Genomic DNA, 22,427 nt, shown 5'->3' with positions numbered 1-22,427 from the left:
TCCGTCCCTGTGATATATAGTGTGTAATGTTCTCGACAGTTCCGTCCCTGTGATATATAGTGTGTAATGTTCTCGACAGTTCCGTCCCTGTGATATATAGTGTGTAATGTTCTCGACAGTTCCGTCCCTGTGATATATAGTGTGTAATGTTCTCGACAGTTCCGTCCCTGTGATATATAGTGTGTAATGTTCTCGACAGTTCCGTCCCTGTGATATATAGTGTGTAATGTTCTCGACAGTTCCGTCTCTGTGATATATAGTGTGTAATGTTCTCGACAGTTCCGTCTCTGATATATAGTGTGTAATGTTCTCGACAGTTCCGTCTCTGTGATATATAGTGTGTAATGTTCTCGACAGTTCCGTCCCTGTGACATATAGTGTGTAATGCTCTCGACAGTTCCGTCTCTGAGAAATATAGTGTGTAATGTTCTCGACAGTTCCGTTCCTGAGATAGATAGTGTATAATGTTCTCGACAGTTCTGTCCCTGTGATATATAGTGTGTAATGTTCTCGACAGTTCCGTCCCTGTGATATATAGTGTGTAATGTTCTCGACAGTTCCGTCCCTGTGATATATTGTGTGTAATGTTCTCGACAGTTCAGTCTCTAAGATATATAGTGTGTAATGTTCTCGACAGTTCCGTTTTTGAAATATATAGTGTGTAATGTTCTCGACAGTCCCGTCCCTGTAATGTGTTATGTTCTCGACAGTTCCGTCCTTGAGATAGATAGTGTGTAATGTTCTCGACAGTGTAATGTTCTCGACAGTTCCGTCTCTGAGATATATAGTGTGTAATGTTCTCGACAGTTCCGTCCCTGTGATATATAGTGTGTAATGTTCTCACAGTTCCGTTCTCTGTGATATATACTGTGTAATGTTCCGTGTGACAGTTCCGTTCATCTGACATATATAGTGTGTAATGTTTATACAGTTCCGTCTCTGAGATATATAATGTGTAATGTTTCTCGACAGTTCCGTCTTGAATATATAGTGTGTAATGTTCTCGACAGTTCACAAGAAAATCTCTGTGATATATAGTGTGTAATGTTCTTCGACAGTTCCGTCGCCGTGATATTGAAAAAAATGATAACACGCTACTATAAAGTTGATATTGTCTGTATCAACAAGTTTTTAATAACTATTGTAGATAGAATTCATTACAATTAAAAAGGAATACTTATAACTCGTGTGAATATTATTGGAATGATGCATTATTCCTTTACGTCCTATGTACAGCCAGGGTAGTTTAGAGGCGTGCCAGGTATGGGTGGTGGAGGAAACCGTAATTCCCGGAGAAAAACCAGCGAGGTTTAGGGCTTGTGGTAAAAACGCCAAAAGCCCTTAACCAGTTGACCAGTTGACCACTGATACATATTGATATGATAAGAATTTTACCATTAAGAAATACATATCAATAACATGATATTGATAACTAGCGGTTTATGTGTCGTAAAGCCTGTCGGTTTTCTTTTAATTCACAAAAATATACGAACGCAGAGATCAGTGATTGTTAACACTATCCTTTTGTCTTATTGTTTTATAACTAATTTGTATTGTATCTGTGGGTTTATAATCACCACTGATTGTAGCGAAGAGACGACAGACAGGTTATTAAAGCCAATCTTAGGTGTGCTGTGCATATTACCATTGAACTTGTATTGTTTCAATTGGATTATAATAACCAATCATTTTGACACGCATATTGATCAACTACATAACGGATTTAATTACCAACACCTGTTTGTTGTTTATCATTTTATTTCATAATTATCACTGCTGTCTAGTATAGTACTTCACCAATATTTCTGGGTGTACTTTTGTCTTCAGCATTTACCCGATGTTGTGAGAAGATTTTTCTTTGTAACACTGTAGAAAAATTGCAGTGACTGTAAATTTCATGAAAAAATTCGCTTGAAAGACGTTTTTCAAAAGGCATAAAAGTCATGAGTACTATTAAAACAATTATGGACAAGCCCGTTTTTAGTTGTTGACAAGTAATGATACAATAATCCCTGCAATGCAAATCTAGTAAAGACGTTTTAAAGAATCACTACTAGTCATTTGTGTATGTTGAAAGGCACAATAAAAGGTTTTCAATAAAATATGTTTTATATTTGCTGAAACACAGGAAAACACGGTCCATCTGATTATATTTGCCAAAAGTGAAGGAAAGATTATGAATATTATTTTCTGATTCCTGTCAAATGTACGGAACGACACGTGTCAATCTGGTTATATTTGGCAACAGTGAAGGTAAGATTATGAATATTATTTTCTGATTCCTGTCAAAAGTACGAAACGACACGTGTCATTCTGGTTATATTTGGCAACAGTGAAGGTAAGATTATGAATGTTATTTTCTGATTCCTGTCAAAAGTACGAAACGACACGTGTCATTCTGGTTATATTTGGCAACAGTGAAGGTAAGATTATGAATATTATTTTCTGATTCCTGTCAAAAGTACGAAACGACACGTGTCAATCTGGTTATATTTGGCAACAGTGAAGGTAAGATTATGAATGTTATTTTCTGATTCCTGTCAAATGTACGGAACGACACGTGTCAATCTGGTTATATTTGGCAACAGTGAAGGTAAGATTATGAATGTTGTTTTCTGATTCCTGTCAAATGTACGGAACGACACGTGTCAATCTGGTTATATTTGGCAACAGTGAAGGTAAGATTATGAATATTATTTTCTGATTCCTGTCAAATGTACGGAACGACACGTGTCAATCTGGATATATTTGGCAACAGTGAAGGTAATATTATGAATACTATTTTCTGATTCCTGTCAAAGTAAGGAACGACAAGTGAGATGAAGTGTTTTTGATATCTTTAATGTATAAGGAATTCATCTGAAACAAATTTCATAGTTAATAATAGAACAATATGTATTTACGTGTTTACAATGATATGGTGTTAAACATACCTGTGATATATGTATTTCGGGTAACAAATAACTTGAAAGATAGAAACATTCTGACCGACATACATCCATATTATACAGCCTGTCTTGTTTCAACATGGACGTCATAAATTTTCATCATCTCGCCATCACATTTTGACTTCGAACAATAATTATACATTTCTCGCGTCTGTCGTGACGTCACACACCTTTTCTTACATTCCCTCATAGATCCTTCACACCACATCAATCTCCTCCTGTGAATGCGAGTTCTCGTTATCAATTCTCGGTTCCTCGAACCTGCTTTTATAATTGTCACTTGGCGAAGGTGAGTTGCTACAACTGTCCGGCCTTTCCTGATTTTCATGAATAAACTTGGCACTGTGTTCCTGAGCTTTGGCGCGTAGCGAAGCGATGCTTTCCGACCGAATCTCTTCTCTGTCTCGGTCTCGGACGTCCATGGTGTCCTTCTCCACTGGGTCTTCGTCTTCTTCTTGAAGTTTGGCAGCGGCCTCAATGGACTTCTTATGCATACCTGCTGGATATAGACAAACTGGACTATACGTCTCAGTCAAGAAAATACATACTATATATAGACACACTGGACTATGCGTCTCAGTCAAGACAATACATACTGTATATAGACACACAGGACTATATGTCTCAGTAAAGACAATATATACTGTATATAGACACACTGGACTATATGTCTCAGTCAAGAAAGTACATACTGTATATAGACAAACTGGACTATACGTCTCAGTCAAGACTATACAAACTTTATATAGATACACTGGACTATACGTCTCATACGCCTCAGTCAAGGCAATACATACTTTATATAGACACACTGGACTATACGTCTCATACGTCAAGACTATACAGACTGGTATATAGAAACACTGTATATAGACACACTGCACTATACGTCTCAGTGAAGACAATGCATACTGTATATAGACACACTGGACTATACGTCTCAGTCAAGACAATACATACTGTATATAGACACACTGGACTATACGTCTCAGTCAAGACAATACATACTGGACTATACTGTATATACTGATAGACACACTGGACTATACGTCTTAGTCAAGACAATACATACTGTATATAGACACACTGGATATACGTCTCAGTCAAGACAACAAATACTGTATATAGACACACTGGACTATACGTCTCAGTCAAGATATAGACACACTGGTCTAAGTACATACTTTATATAGATACACTGGACTATACGTCTCATACGTCTCAGTCAAGGCAATACATACTTTATATAGACACACTGGACTATACGTCTCATACGTCTCAGTCAAGACTATATATACTGGTATATAGACACACTGGACTATACGTCTCAGTCAAGACTATACAGACTGGTATATAGAAAAACTGAACTATACGTCTCAGTCAAGACAATACATACTGTATATAGACACACTGGACTATTCGTCTCAGTAAAGACAATACATACTGTATATAGACACACTGGACTATACGTCTCAGTCAAGACTATACAGACTGGTATATAGAAACACTGAACTATACGTCTCAGTCAAGACAATACATACTGTATATAGACACACTGGACTATACGTCTCAGTAAAGACAATACATACTGTATATTGACACACTGGACTATACGTATAAGACAATACATACTGTATATAGACACACTGGACTATACGTCTCAGTCAAGAAAATACATACTGTATATAGACACACTGGACTATACGTCTCAGTCAAGACTCTACATACTGGTATATAGATACACTGAACTATACGTCTCAGTCAAGACAATACATACTGTATATAGACACACTGGACTATACGTCTCAGTCAAGACAATACATACTGTATATAGACACACTGGACTATACGTCTCAGTCAAGAAAATACATACTGTATATAGACACACTGGACTATACGTCTCATAAAGACAATACATACTGTATATAGTCAAGACTATATATACTGGTATATAGACACACTGGACTATACGTCTCAGTCAAGACTATACATACTGGTATATAGATACACTGAACTATACGTCTTAGTCAAGACAATACATACTGTATATAGACACACTGGACTATACGTCTCAGTCAAGACAATACATACTGTATATAGACACACTGGACTATACGTCTCAGTCAAGACAATACATACTGTATATAGACACACTGGACTATACGTCTCAGTCAAGACAATACATACTGTATATAGACACACTGGACTATACGTCTCAGTCAAGACAATACATACTGTATATAGACACACTGGACTATACGTCTCAGTCAAGACAATACATACTGTATATAGACACACTGGACTATACGTCAAGACAATATATACTGGTATATAGACACACTGGACTATACGTCTCTCTCAAGACAATAAAAACTGCTATATAGACACACTGGACTATACGTCTGTATATAGACACACTGGACTATACGTCTCAGTCAAGACAATACATACTGTATATAGACACACTGGACTATACGTCTCAGTCAAGAAAATACATACTGTATATAGACACACTGGACTATACGTCTCAGTCAAGACAATACATACTGTATATAGACAAGACAATACATACTGTATATAGACACACTGGACTATACGTCTCAGTCAAGAAAATACATACTGTATATAGACACACTGGACTATACGTCTCAGTCAAGACAATACATACTGTATATAGACACACTCGACTATACGTCTCAGTCAAGACAATACATACACTGGACTATACGTCTGTATATAGACACACTGGTATATAGACACACTCTATACAGTCAAGACTATACATACTGTATATAGACACACTGGACTATACGTCTCAGTAAAGACAATACATACTGTATATAGACACACTGGACTATACGTCTCAGTCAAGACAATACATACTGTATATAGACACACTGGACTATACGTCTCAGTCAAGACAATACATACTGTATATAGACACACTGGACTATACGTCTCAGTCAAGACAATACATACTGTATATTGACACACTGGACTATACGTCTCAGTAAAGACAATACATACTGTATATAGACACACTGGACTATACTCTCATATCAACTACATACTGTATATAGACACAGACTATACATACTCTCAGTATATATACACACTGAACTATACGTACGTCTCAGTCAAGACTATACATACTGGTATATAGATACACTGAACTATACGTCTCAGTCAAGACAATACATACTGTATATAGACACACTGGACTATATAGTCAAGACAACACATACTGTATATAGACACACTGGACTATACGTCTCAGTCAAGACAATACATACTGGACTATATAGACACACTGGACTATATAGATCTCAGTCAAGACAATACATACTGATATATAGACACACTGGACTATACGTCTCAGTCAAGACTATATATACTGGTATATAGACACACTGGACTATACGTCTCAGTCAAGACAATACATACTGTATGTAGATACACTTGACTATGCGTCTCAGTCAAGACAATGCATACTGTATATAGACACACTGGACTATACGTCTCAATAAAGACAATACATACTGTATATAGACACACTGGACTATACGTCTCAGTCAAGACTATATATACTGGTATATAGAAACACTGGACTATACGTCTCAGTCAAGACAATACATACTGTATATAGACACACTGGACTATACGTCTCAGTCAAGACAATACATACTGTATATAGACACACTGGACTATACGTCTCAGTCAAGACAATATATACTGGTATATAGAAACACTGGACTATACGTCTCAGTCAAGAAAATGCATACTGTATATAGACACACTGGACTATGCGTCTCAGTCAAGACTATACATACTGGTATATAGACACACTGGACTATACGTCTCAGTCAAGAAAATACATACTGTATATAGACACACTGGACTATACGTCTCAGTCAAGACAATACATACTGTATATAGACACACTGGACTATACGTCTCAGTCAAGACAATACATACTTTATATAGATACACTGGACTATACGTCTCATACGTCTCAGTCAAGACTATATATACTGGTATATAGAAACACTGAACTATACGTCTCAGTCAAGACAATACATATTGTATATAGACACACTGGACTATACGTCTCAGTCAAGACAATACATACTGTATATAGACACACTGGACTATGCGTCTCAGTCAAGACAATACATACTGTATATAGACACACTGGTCTATAAGGCTCAGTCAAGACAACACGTATTGTATATAGACACACTGGACTATACGTCTCAGTCAAGACAATACATACTGTATATAGACACACTGGACTATACGTCTCAGTCAAGACTATACATACTGTATATAGACACACTGGACTATACGTCTCAGTCAAGACAATATATACTGGTATATAGACACACTGGACTATACGTCTCAGTCAAGAAAATACATACTGTATATAGACACACTGGACTATACGTCTCAGTCAAGACAATACATACTTTATATAGATACACTGGACTATACGTCTCATACGTCTCAGTCAAGACTATATATACTGGTATATAGAAACACTGAACTATACGTCTCAGTCAAGACAATGCATACTGTATATTGACACACTGGACTATACGTCTCAGTCAAGAAAATACATACTGTATATAGACACACTGGACTATGCGTCTCAGTCAAGAAAATACATACTGTATATAGACACACTGGACTATGCGTCTCAGTCAAGAAAATACATACTGTATATAGACACACTGGACTATGCGTCTCAGTAAAGACAATACATACTGTATATTGACACACTGGACTATACGTCTCAGTCAAGAAAATACATACTGTATATAGACACACTGGACTATACGTCTCAGTCAAGACAATACATACTTTATATAGATACACTGAACTATACGTCTCATACGTCTCAGTCAAGACTACATATACTGGTATATAGACACACTGGACTATACGTCTCAGTCAAGACAATACATACTGGTATACATACTTTATATAGATACACTGGACTATACGTCTCATACGTCTCAGTCAAGACTACATATACTGGTATATAGACACACTGGACTATACGTCTCAGTCAAGACAATACATACTGGTATATAGAAACACTGAACTATACGTCTCAGTCAAGACAATGCATACTGTATATTGACACACTGGACTATACGTCTCAGTCAAGAAAATACATACTGTATATAGACACACTGGACTATGCGTCTCAGTCAAGAAAATACATACTGTATATAGACACACTGGACTATGCGTCTCAGTCAAGAAAATACATACTGTATATAGACACACTGGACTATGCGTCTCAGTCAAGAAAATACATACTGTATATAGACACACTGGACTATGCGTCTCAGTAAAGACAATACATACTGTATATAGACACCTCCCTAGATCACAGCAGACTATAGACACAGATGATTTGCACCTTTTGATACAAATTAGAACTAGATATAGTAAAGCCAAATAATGAATTAAACTGCATCCTACATCTGTTTAGTCCTTTTAGGACTCGTCACTGATGCTACATCCTACATCTGTTTAGTCCTTTTAGGACTCGTCACTGATGCTACATCCTACATCTGTTTAGTCCTTTTAGGACTCGTCACTGATGCTACATCATACATCTGTTTAGTCCTTTTAGGACTCGTCACTGATGCTACATCATACATCTGTTTAGTCCTTTTAGGACTCGTCACTGTTGCTACATCATACATCTGTTTAGTCCTTTTAGGACTCGTCACTGATGCTACATCATACATCTGTTTAGTCCTTTTAGGACTCGTCACTGATGCTACATCCTACATCTGTTCAGTCCTTTTAGGACTCGTCACTGATGCTACATCCTACATCTGTTTAGTCCTTTTAGGACTCGTCACTGATGCTACATCCTACATCTGTTCCCTTTTACACTGATGCTACATCCTACATCTGTTTAGTCCTTTTAGGACTCGTCACTGATGCTACATCATACATCTGTTTAGTCCTTTTAGGACTCGTCACTGATGCTACATCATACATCTGTTTAGTCCTTTTAGGACTCGTCACTGATGCTACATCCTACATCTGTTTAGTCCTTTTAGGACTCGTCACTGATGCTACATCATACATCTGTTCAGTCCTTTTAGGACTCGTCACTGATGCTACATCCTACATCTGTTCAGTCCTTTTAGGACTCGTCACTGATGCTACATCCTACATCTGTTTAGTCCTTTTAGGACTCGTCACTGATGCTACATCATACATCTGTTCAGTCCTTTTAGGACTCGTCACTGATGCTACATCCTACATCTGTTTAGTCCTTTTAGGACTCGTCACTGATGCTACATTATACATCTGTTTAGTCCTTTTAGGACTCGTCACTGATGCTACATCCTACATCTGTTCAGTCCTTTTAGGACTCGTCACTGATGCTACATCATACATCTATTTAGTCCTTTTAGGACTCGTCACTGATGCTAAGGTCGTAAAGTTTGAAACCGAGGAGGCGACTGAGGAAAGCTCATAGTGGTTGCAAAAATGGTCAAAATGTAAATTGATAGATGCACTAACCCAATACTGTAATAATACAGACTGTCCAGACAATACATTCTAAACATAGATAGTAGAGATTCCACCAGGAAAATATATTCACGACAGACATACATCATTGGACATAATGGACTCTGAGAAGACAGGTATGATTATAGAAGACACGGCTATATAAAGACTATAATACCGCGATATTTACAGGATTATAGCACTTTGTTAGCAAGGAAACTGGATGTAACCAACACTACATTGTCTGTGTGATTTAACAGGTAAGAAAACACTACATTGTCTGTGTGGTTTAACAGGTAAGAAAACACTACCTGCGTGAAGACAAGACCTTTCAATACACCTATGTCAACATCATTCTTACTACACATTTTGTGCAGGTCGGTGTCATATATGCCAAAAATAAACATGACTCCAATCATTATTTCCAGTTGTTCTTAAAACAGGAATGTATTTGTATACAATGGTCTATGTATATATTTATTACGAAAATACGTCTGATACTCACTGAGAAGCCAGGGGGCGCAGGAATCGAGAACTCCGTCTTTTGCACTCTTTAGTATGGTCTCCGGAAGCGGAAGTGAGTGTCTGACCATGGCTCCATATAAACCATACTCCGCCATTATACTACTTCTGCCCCAAGTTTTCTCGGTTTTACGCCATTTTGCGCGCCTGTTCTGAAACCATACCTGTAAAGAAATAATAATGAAATTATTTATTACATATTTCTGTAATGCTAGAAATTATCTGCGTATTTTGTGTTTAATCTGATAAACGAGTTGGGCCGGTGATGCGCGTTAAAAAGAAGACCGGACTGTTTGTAAAACAGAACAATATAGATTAAACCGTTGAGAAGTCTTCGTTGATATTTATATAGAGTTACTAATCGTTCTTCAGATTAGGATGTCATAAACTAAAAATAGAGAAATACGATTCCCACGGTTTTGTGACGTGCTCGTTGTGATAAACAATTCTCAGACTAACAACAGGTAATATATTGGGATAGTTTTAAATGAAAGTCACGCGTTTTAACAGCTAGTCCGTGAAGTATCTATTTCGCATTGATAATGAATTTCATTTATGTAAAATAAAACAATGCTAAACTTATGATATTTTGAAAAAAATAAAAAGGGAGTAAAATTTATATTATAAACCAATGAGAATATTTTAACTTCAAGGCTCACGCCTGTTCTCGCACAAGTCTAGTGTTTCACCGTCATGCTATAACAACGTCGCCACGTGGTGGGATGTTTTTCACCGGATTTTAACGACCCTTTACCATACAAAGTCGAAATTCCAGATAATTTGCAAACCACGGCAAACTGTAATTTATTAATTGATGCAAACGTTTCGAAAAAGTAATGAAGATGTGTGTAAAATCACTGGTGGACCATTGTGAAGTTTCCGCTATGTATCGACGTCACATTGATCGACTGCGCAGCACGTGCCAACGGCAGCCCCGAGTAGTATCACACGCGCGTCATTAGCCGATGGTAGCGGCGGGCGGTATTATCCCAATGCCACTAAACCAATTACGGCTATTTCTTTGATGGGCTAAGAGGAAGTAATGGGTTGGTATAAATCTTATTAACTTGTAATTAGACACACGATTTAATTGCCAAAAGATATCATTAGCCCACCCCACCATCATTAGGGACGCATCGGTACCGGTGACAGGGGTTTCGGACACGAAACGGAAACCAAGAAATTTCCTGTCAGGAATGTTGAATTATAAAACATCTTTATCTGATTAACACAAACACTGGGACATCGCGTTATTTGATTCCTCATTGTGTAGTAAAGGAAATAAATGATTGATCGATGAACTTCGGTTTGTTTGCGTCAATAGGTATTATTGTATTGCTACCTGATGTTGAAAAGAAAAAGCATGTTAGTCAGTAATTTGTTATCTGTATCAACAGTCTAAATCATTCATATTGTCTTCCTATTCGCTACAATAAATTACGACAAAATTGTAGAATTAAACAAACTAAATCAGAGAGGGTGTTTAATTAAACACATTGATAATTAATAGCGGTAAAATACATTTACAATACCAATGATTCCATGAATACTATTAAGTGGATAAAGCGATTTTTGTCACAAATGAAAACAGTGTCTTAAATAAGGGAATTTTCAATTTCGATTACAGTACGCAATTTCATTTTTGCCTTGGAGATCCAATTTGGGTTGGAGTGCAGTGATTGGAATGTGAATCTCTTTATCATGTTAGACGTTACGTGTTGTTAGAGGAGAAACATTTATATTTCCAAGGCTGGTATTACACTATTACGTGATACAGCCTGGGATCAAAATTCAATAAGATGCATCAATTTATAATGATTGCTGATCGCACGTCTATAAAACGTGATGAAGTGTTCGATTACAAGGCCTAAATCAAGAATTATGACAGCGCTAGTTTATGGTCCATTGAGTGATCACGGACCGTGACGCGAGGTCTTTAGTGCGTGATTTACTCTCTGTTCAATGGTTGACCCGAGACCCTGGGGGAAGTTTTAATCTACCATTTCCAAATCACTACCACCAAGCATCAGATTTTTTCATAAAGAAGAACAATAAGGACAGTTTGTATTCGAATAAAAACGCGCACGGAGTTATTGAAGACGCCTTAATTCATTCAGTGTGCCCATCCGGCGTGGAACGCGGAGAATGCAATAAACCTAACGCGTCTCATGGTGCGATCTTCAATTAGCTTTTAATTGAAACTGGTCACGACAGGAGAAATTGCATTAGTATAACAAATCTATTAATTGAAATCACATAATTGTAGAGGATGCGTATAAGAATACAGCTAATCTATTAGATAAATGGAAATTAGTCGACAGCATTTCATTCTTCTCGTTCCCGATATCCTCATAGCAAAACACATTGTGACAAATACGTCTCCTGGGGCATCAGTTTCATTCAACGAAAAATAAGTGTCCGAACAAGATAGTGCTCTGTTCTGTTTGATCAGAAATTAATCATGGCGATTGTAGACAGGCCACCATTTTAGCCAGCCAGAGCCTCGTATTATTACCTTTCCTCACCATCGCCTCGTGACCCTCCTGGGAGTCAATTCTACGGTGTTAATAGACGTTAATTGTGAACTTGGGCCTACCGTATATATTTATATGTACTTTTTACGTACAACTCCTATCGTTATCGACATGCATTTTAGCTTTCCTGTGCTCAGTCTGTCAGAAGCTTGAATCGAAACGGCAACCGCTAACTGTGACAGAGGCCGTCTATGTGTGGAGGGGCACTCACTTTGATTCAACTTACCCCAGACGCTAGTAATTGCTTATTACGTGTCTTTATGAAGCAAAATACATTAAATGATTAGCAGTCTACTCCATTTGGTTTTTGCTTTGTGAAGTGATGTTTTAGGGCCTATCGCTTATGGTGGAAACCACTATCTAGTGACGGAGTATACCTACTATCGTCTGCTCACAAAACCCCCTGGTTATTAGTTGTTTACTTGGATGACATAGGGGTATGACCAGAGTTTCCTTATGTATCAGTTACAGACCAGTTCTGTCTACTGCTGATTACAGTTATTATTATGGGATGGACGTGTTCACGCGGAAAGTTACACAGAGATAAATCCATTATTGTTTCGATAACGCTACCTCCAATTACAGTATCATAGATCCGCTACTCTCTTCACTAAAACACACACTTACTCAAGGCATCAGTTATGTTACAGTGCGCGAAATCTTCTCCCAAATATGGGCATGGGACTTTAGATGGAACAGTGCGATGAAGTCCCCGGATGCTAATTGTATGAACGGATATAGATATGGACCTCGGTGCATGGAGTTTAACTTGTGTTAACAACACGACAAAGTTCTATTTTATAAAGTAAATAAATGAACGTTAATTAAGACAAATCTGATTGTAAATTAAACAAGATTTGATACGTTACAAAGTTCACGTCCTCACACAGTTGTACAAGTCACAAGTTCGTATTTTAAATCGCTTTTCGGTTATTTATCTACCAGGCCCGTATTATTCAACGGTTAGTTAAACCAGGGGTTAGTGAAAAAATTCAAATTGTTGCCACAGAAAATAACTGAGTGTTCAAGGCAAAATAAATACTAGTAATTTATCAATCAGGACTGTCTCCACAAATCTACAGTAGTGGGGAAAGTGATACACGGAATGTTCTCAATTTGGTTTACTTCATGTTTGAACATTTTCACTAACCGCTGGTTATCTCTAGTCTGTCTATAGTAAAAACAATACTTTTACCTGTATTCTGTCTTCAGGTAGGTTAGTTTTCAGAGCTAACACTTCTCTAGCGTAGACATCTGGGTAGTGAGCTTCTTTAAATGCCTTTTCCAGTTCTTCTAGTTGATAACTAGTAAATATAGTCCTGTAATAAAAGTGATTGCATGACTTGCAATAAAGGCAAATAAAAATGTGATGTCACCTACTGAGATGAGTCAAGCTATAGAATTGTTGTCATTTAGTACAAGTTATTTTTTTTTATAATAAACACAGACTGGCAACAAATATCTTCAGTCATTCAAAATTAACACTCATTGTTAGACGAATATATCTCACTACGGCCTTCTAAACCTCTCTGTACCTACACCCAAGTATCTCCCTCACAGAAATGTATTCAGTTTTTATCACTACATATTTATCAAAGAATATACATTTATTGTATCCGATTACCAATTGTTTGAGAGTGTAAGATATTTTTTCTATGATTCATCTGTGTCCAGTCTCACATTACGACTCTATTTTATTGTCATTGCTTCGAATTAAAACGGTGATACAGTGTACTAAAATTAACAGTAATAATGAAAATGGATTTTTTATCTTGTTTATATATTACCAGTTTTTTCGGGGTTTTTTGATAACTATTGCTACTAGTAGATGTATATTTTAAAATACCTGACATATATATATACTAAAACGTGCTCAATTTCTACGACTAATTATATTCTTAATTACTGTAATCCATAACACACTTAATTAAGTTTACATTTTTCTTACAATTAATTAGCTGATTTCCCTATATATTCAATAGTTATGGTTCCAGAACATAATTACTACACTTTTCTGTCTACTTATCAACTTCTCACATACTCAAATACAATGCTTCTTTTTAATTTTATTATATCACTTTCACTAACGTAATTGATAGCTGTTACTATATAGCTGTGATCTGTGTTTATTTCATACACATAAGAAACACCTTTGCCACCTAACGTAAATAGCTAATTAATGATGTACTACATCCATTCAGTTAATTCTCCTTGCTATTTAAGATAATCCAGCAGCTATACTAAAGTGTTATTTTTCCTTTTCATTATCTGACGCTATCACATGCTTGATTATTATAATTCCTTGCTGTTACGTCTTTAAACATCATAGTTAAAATCTTATTACTTTGTGTCAGTTTTTAATCACTAAAACATTATTTTCATTGTACATCTTTTCAATAGTGTCTGTTTTGTGTTTGTAGATATTTCGGTCGGTATTCTCCTCGGTGTTTCGTGTAAAATAATATACCTTATATAAATCATTGATGTAATTCCTAATAATCAATTTGTCATAATGTTTTATTCCTATATACTTCGTGTGATGTGTCACTGATACATTTCACCAAAAACAAAACCACTTCAGCTACTATCTTATTTAAATATTTCTCTTTCTAATAAAACAAATTACTACGCATTTTTTCTCTAATAGACGATATTTATACTTCCTAAAGGCTTTCAAACTTTGCTTCCCTTCAAATTTAATTACAATAACTCCTTACAGACTTATATTATTTCTATACAAACTTAGATCGGCAATGGATGTAACGTTACAATATTTTTATACTTACAATTTTTTTTCTTCCCCACCAATACACATGGATTTAAAATTTTGAAAATATCAAATACAAAAAAAAAGTTACGAAATTTATTGAAATATGGACAACTGCCTCCTCTACATCTATCTGTTTGATTGTTTTTTGATCAATTTTGATTTTCCCCCTAGGTTTTATATCTTAGGTCCTGAGCACTGATGAGTCCTAGAAAGACGAAACAATTGTATGATGCAGTTTAATTCATTGTTTGTCTCTACTATATTTAACTCCAAATTTGTAATGAAAAGTGTTATGTACTTGTATGTCTTTTAACAACCTTTAACCTTTCTATCTCTTTAATTAAGATATAACGATGTTATACGCAAGGAGTTTTAATGTCTACCTTTTTTTATATACTAAATATTTATGGTTAATATCTTTTTTACTGTGAAATATGACAGCTAATTTAATGCGAACTCCATGCTAACATTGCTGTTCATTAAGCAAATATTTGATTTGATTATTATGTGTTAATTTTGCATTTAGAACCCTTCCGCACACGACAACAAAATGGGTTTCCATACGTCTGTTGTCTTGATAAAATAACGTAACACCCAATAAAGTATGCTGTATTGATCTAATTCTACTACTGTGTAAAATTACTATGCTCTTAAAGTCACGAATGTGTTTCTATAAGTTGACAACTGATAGATTACTTTGCACGTAAACACTTGAAAGTAATACTTTCTGTCAAAGGAAAATCAGAATTTAAATATTTGGTAAACCCGAGAATAATTCAGATTCATTACAAGCACGATTGTTTTACAAATGTTGTAACAAGTATTCCATAAGGAGCAGAATTAACCTGACTGACTGATTACAATTTTATATTAATTTCTTGTCAAATGCATCAAAAAGTGTAAAAATGATAACTTCATCTTCACAGAGGTTAGGGTAGATTATAGGCCATGATGTATCTCCGTCGTCATGGAGTGACATTTTGCACCAATAAATTTGAAATATTCAGTAGAAATAAAAACGAGTATTGACTAGTTCTGGAGGCAGAACTGTCTATTGAGACAGTTTTATCCATGCTACACATATTGATTATGAAGGATAACAAATTAGCTCAAATTAGTCTTTCGTGTATCTAAATTGATAAATACACCAATTTCCACATTACCACTATCCAGTAAAATGTCAGAAAAATGTTGGCTTTCATAGTCCGGTATTGTACGTAAAGGCATTGCCTCCTTAATCCCCTAACGGCCTGTTCTCCTCCAATTTATTAATTGCCCACAGACACTAGACAAATGTCTATTAGGCCAATATCCATTCTGTGGAATTGCATGAAATTATGGAGAGCGATAATAGTGGACAATACATCTGCTGATCAGGAAGTATGAGAAGACGGGATTTATCCTATTCTATGTATCCTATTGTATCATGTGTGGTTCTATATTATGGGCAGCCAACACACCAGCTGTGTGTTACGACTCCTCTTTACAAATATCAGCTACAATCAGCTTCGATCCAAGTACACTGGACCATGGTGGGTGGGACACCAGTTACCTCGGGCGAAATCTAGGGGTCAAGTAACCCACATTATAATTTTCTTTATTCATAAAAGACGGATATCATCTTTCAGGTTAATTTAGAAATATTTAATGTTAATGTTTAATTAACTGAATTAAATATGAATACTCGTCCATATATTCTATATTTGTTCTCCTTTGTTAAAACTTTCGCGACTCTTTCAATTTCTTTCTGGTTTTTTTTTTTTTTTTTTGTATTATTTTTTTTTTATTTATTTTTTTTTTTGTCTACTTTAAACTAAATGTTATACATTAAGCCGGTCTGGATTTTAGTACAAGCATGAAAGTGTTGTCTTTTTAAGATTTTTGTTTATTAAATACGTTGCGTTCATGTATGCGATATTTGTACGTAAAATAGATACTGAGAAGTTATGGTTGTTCCTGTACAGAAAAAGGCAGTGAATGAGGCGTAAGTACGATGAAAGCCTACTTTATATATCAAGTGGCTCAATGAATATTCATAATGACTCACAAACCGCTAATGTCACTCATGAGGAATATATTGTGTGTATATATATATATATAGTGATATACAAACAATGGAAAATATTGTATACATCAAACACTTATGCTGATTTGAAATATCCTTTGTCTACAATGGGAGTTATAGATTCTCTGCTTATTTTTGATGCATAGGTGACGAAATATGCCATGTCTATCCGTGAAGGTTTCAACGGATATAAAATTGCATATGCGTGCAGGGGGTAGTCTGGACTTTGTCTAAAGATTATCTAAATTATAAATAAATTTTAGCTTTTTGATCTCTTCGATTTTGTCTTATTCTAACCTGACTTTAAGATTATAGGGAGCTTAAATTGTGAAGAATTTAACTGAGCAATTCCCTACAAAATCTTAGGGGCTGGTAGACATTCTAACAGGAGACAGCAAAGACATATGAAAAGGATATAGATACAAATTGGTAGGTTTAATAGAGCATAGAAGGATAGATGTTATAAAGATAAATGGAGTATAAAGATGTTGAAGGGTTTAATTCTCTGTTAAACAAATCAATCTATCACCTGTGACGTCTCTTCTTTTTCTTTTTCTTGCTGCTCAGACCGGCACTGTCGATATTCTCCAAACTACCCTTTTCACTAAAATTTGACTCGAGATCTGTAATAAATATAAAATCATATGTCACTAAAACACGTGATTATGTAATCCTATTCCAAGTACTGGCCACAGGTCAGCAGTTTTTCGCCTCCACCATCCAAACCTGACACGTTCTTAATGACCCTGACTATTAACAGGAGGCACAGAGACAATAAAGTAAGTATTCTTTAATACAACATGTATATTTCACACTGTTTCTACTCGAGTGTTCTGTTAGGTTTCCTTATTTCACCAATGTTTATGTAGAAATATATGTAGTTTTTGTCAAGTTGTCTACAATATACGTAAAACGACACAATGATTGTGCCTGTTTACAACTTTTTCCAGCCTGTTTTCTATTTAAATAGGATTTACATTTGATTTAATGACTTTTGTTTGAATTCTAGTCTAGCTTACTAGCTATCAACAAATAGAACCTTTTTGTTCAATTATATTTCGAAACTACTGGTACGGAAGCATTTAAATGTAACACGTGACAAAATATTAATCGTGAAATAATTATGTCAATAAAACGAGAATAGTGACGACGGTGTTCACCCTATTTCAAATTGATTTCTATTATGTTTCAAATAATTTTCCAGCAATTATCCATTCAAAGAATGTCGACTTTGGAACACTTGTCTATATTTTCCTAATCAATATTCTGAAATACACGTATGAGAAATTCCCAAAATGTACTCTAATTTTTCATAGCATTTATCTAGATAAAATACCTGTCAGTGTCCACATCAGCTGCTAAATCAATATGCACATTCTATACCCAGTACAATAGTTATGGCGAGGAAAAACAGTTGACAACGAAATATTTCTGTACACGAAATATCAGTAAGAGGTTACAAAGTTCAAACAAATATCATTGCTATAATGCGATTGTAATTAGCTAATTAAAATCCTTGTCTATTAACCTCTTGTATAGATTAGCTCGTCGCTTTGGGTACAATAATAATATCGTTTAATCTTGCTTAAATGCACGAAACCCACAAGCAATGTTCCGATTTGAAAGGAAATCGCATTTCCTCATATTAATAAATAATAAATGTTTTCATTTTATTTTTGATCGAGTACGCCACTGAGGCATATAAACTGCCGCAGACGAAACACTTGTTTCCCGCTGGATTACCGCACGTGCATGAAATGAGTCAGCTAAGAGTTTATAGAAATCCCTTAATGTACAGGTAAAACGGTAAGACTGGAATTTATGTGTATAAGGATCTATTGGTCCTCATAAGAACGAACGCCTCGTCGATAGAATAGTTTACCCTGCGGCATTTAGAGAACCAATTCATTACAAATGCTTCCATGTATTTATCACATTCACTGTAAGCTGGTTTGTTAGTTATATAAATATTTTAATTTTAAATTATATTAGCAAACCTTTAATGTATCAAACTGCCTTTAAATATCAAATAGATAGTATGACAGAGAAAGTAATTGCCCCTTCTTTTGTGTTGTCATAAAATGGCAGTAAGGTTTAAGCCATTAGAATATTAGCCATCTGCAGATAGACCCTCCAATTAAACACACTCACGATGACGCTAGGCAAGGCGTAAGTAAATGCATTTCACGCAACTTTAATTTTCAAACGCAAATTATTTTAGTAAAAAAAAAATAATGCTTCCAGCAATTTGAAACATTCCTTAATTGGTGATCTGAACGTGGGTATAGCGGTGAGATTTACAGTAAATTACCGCCTTCAGAGGATGGTAAAGTCTCCACATAAGACCAGACATACAACTAGTCTCCGGTAGGATTTACAGCAAACAAAAAATGAGTAAAATTTAAATGTAGTGTAATTGGCGAAATGTAAATAAGATATACATTTGTGCAATTATATATGGAGATATCTAACATTTACTAAAACGCATGTACCAGCATGTGCCTGATGTGATAGTATATTTGAGTACAGAACGTGTTTATTAAGATCGGTATAAAGAAGCACGGTTACAGTTATAAGGAATGATGCACTTCTGTACAAATCTCATTATTTCCTTTGCTATCTAGGTGTAGAGTGCAACTGAATTCATATCAGGTCACGTGGTTACTTAAAAATAGTTACGTGGTAAAATACTTCATAATCTTCTTCCTTTTATTTTCCTGTCCTACTCCATAAACTACTGCTCTAACTAATATTTGTTGTGAAATACGACGTGTTAATACAAGCATGTTATCATCGCCTGCCGTCTAATCCAGCTGGCCTGACTGCACGTGTCAGTGTTCCAGTAGCCGCTGGTCAGTAGGATATAGATCTGACGTGTTTACAGTAAATAGGATTACTTTTTGGCATGTGTACATTCATATTTCTCCTTCGTATTTTCTACTACTACTATATAAACTTTTCTATTTATTGATGTAAACCAAGCATTAATCAGTGTAAGTTATCGCTTTATCTCTTTCTGGAAATTAGTAGAAAATCAAAGTACTAAGTGAAAACTAGAGTGTTCTATCTATATGGCAAAAGCGACCATGTAAACAATTTTAAATATTGCAAAGCAATGCCTATTTCTTCATATATTCGCTTTGTACGCAAAAGAGTAAATTAACACAAAGTTATATATTATTTGCGGTATTCACAGAATATTCGGAAAAACACCCTGTTTTGTTTTCGCATATCTACATTAACATTGATACAAAATATTATGAAATAAATATTTGAAAGCTTGAACTCACACAAGCTATTTTCAGAATTAGCGCGATGTGTGATAGTAATTAAAAGTAATAAAAAGAAATTAAGCTTTTGTTTCGACAATTATTTTTATTTGTATTAAAATAAAGACAAACCTTTTATAGATTATGATATTGTTTCATATCAGGTGTAATTGTGTTACTTTATTCTTCAATTCAAAGAAATATGTTGCAAATCGCTCCTTCTGAAACAATAATATGCTTGCCCTTGAATTGTCCTGTATTACCGAAGTGTCCCTTCATTAAGTGTAAAATTTCTATTCCATTCATTTCACCGCCAAAATGGGTCAAATATCAACGGACAACAATGTGAAAAACTCTGATAAATATAGAAATATTTTATCTCTTAAAGATGAAAGAACGCTGAGTTTTGTTATCTCAAATTTACGGAAAACAGACACATTCGTACGGAAAACGATTCTTGATAAAACCTGCATAAATCTAGTTTGTTTTATAAATCTTGAGGATTTCTTGAGTGAAAATGTCAAGTAGGTAAAGCAAGCCATTATAATTAGCATTCTTTAAAATATGACACATATTTACAATGTTTAAAATCGAGCGAACAGCGCCTTAATGTAAATTGTCTTGATAGCTTCACATTGGCGCAAATACGACGGCCGACTTCGGTACATAGAATAGAACGTAAACATTTTATCTTATACATATACACGTTATGATCCATTTTCATATGTATTAAGTTTTATATTTATATATATTAACATGCCTAACTGTTCACGTTAAATTATTTTTTATGGTGGAATAAATACAACCATACCTCCTGCAATAAAAGTTCAGAGTTTATAATTTTATAACGTACAAAAATTGATATAAAAAAAATTGAAACATATTACGATAAAGTACTGAACTTTAGAAAAATGTCTATAATGTGCTCTTTGGATGCCATGTATTAGAAATAGTTCAATCCATCAATACTCACTTGTTTTGACATGGTCGCTACTTTTGGACAACAGATTATTTGGTGATGATCCCAAGTTGAACACAGATTGCGCTGAGCTGCTTAAAGCGTTGATGAAGGTAGACCTCCACGTGGAGTAGGGGAGAGACACTGGGATGTCCTTGATTGCTGACCGGACTGGTCCTAACGAACTGGACAATGACGAAGACAGGTAAGATGATGACAGGATAGGATCACTCTGTGAATGTCTTGGTCTATCAGATTCGTGATTGTTGTTTCCTAGTCCTAAAAGTTCTTGTATGGCAAACGGTGTTCTCTGGCTTCTGTCAGGTAGTGACCCCCCGTGTGCGATGGGTGTGGCAGGGAAGGGTGACGATGCTAGTCCGATTGTTCCAGCCGCTGTTACTCCGAACGCGTACGGAGGGTGATGAGCGGCGAAATTCATCATCGTGATTGCGTCCGTGTTTTTCAGCTTACCTTCTCAAAATATTCTCACTTTTGATCTAAATTCTCTGAAAACGTCTACTGTTACATCCGTGTAAACATTGTGATGAATACGTGAAATTGAAAAAGAAAAACCTGAAAATGTTCGACAATGAGCGTGTTTAAGGTGAATTAAAAAGAAGCTAATTCAGATACGTTGATCACCTATAAAAAGTACTGTGTTAGGACAGCATGAGTATAGATCACCAACAGTATCCCTTTATCGAGTCGTTAGCTTGTTTTTGAATCATTTAAGCAGTCTTTTCTGATTATATCAATTTATTAGCGATTGTATATTTACTTTTTGGAGCCACGCCCTCAGCAGCTACATCTATGGCTGCTGA

General features: G+C 35.5%; 1 protein-coding gene across 1 annotated transcript; it reads right to left on the bottom strand.

The window, feature by feature from the left end:
• Positions 1-3,145: 3,145 nt before the first annotated feature.
• LOC132555142 (visual system homeobox 2-like) lies at positions 3,146-22,048 on the bottom strand. Its single transcript, XM_060219490.1, has 5 exons — positions 21,622-22,048; positions 17,909-18,002; positions 13,740-13,863; positions 9,994-10,174; positions 3,146-3,447 (listed from the first exon to the last, which is right to left on the bottom strand). The coding sequence occupies exons 1-5, from the start codon at positions 22,046-22,048 to the stop codon at positions 3,146-3,148; spliced, it is 1,128 nt and encodes a 375-aa protein (XP_060075473.1).
• Positions 22,049-22,427: the final 379 nt, after the last annotated feature.

This window comes from Ylistrum balloti, unplaced genomic scaffold, assembly GCF_031769215.1.
Source record: "Ylistrum balloti isolate Yb309-2 unplaced genomic scaffold, AGI_CSIRO_Ybal_v1 Utg370454, whole genome shotgun sequence".
In the NCBI taxonomy this organism is placed as follows: domain Eukaryota; kingdom Metazoa; phylum Mollusca; class Bivalvia; order Pectinida; family Pectinidae; genus Ylistrum; species Ylistrum balloti.
Note: the sequence above shows the minus strand (reverse complement) of the source record. Positions and strands in the feature narration are given on the sequence as shown.

Coding starts and splice junctions, on each gene's coding strand:
- LOC132555142 (XM_060219490.1), bottom strand. CDS start 22,048: ATGATGAATTTCGCCGCTCATCACCCTCCGTACGCGTTCGGAGTAACA. Junction 10,175..13,739: donor TACCTGAAGACAGAATACAG/GTAAAAGTATTG, acceptor ATTTCTTTACAG/GTATGGTTTCAGAACAGGCG. Junction 3,448..9,993: donor CTGCGCCCCCTGGCTTCTCA/GTGAGTATCAGA, acceptor GTCTATATCCAG/CAGGTATGCATAAGAAGTCC.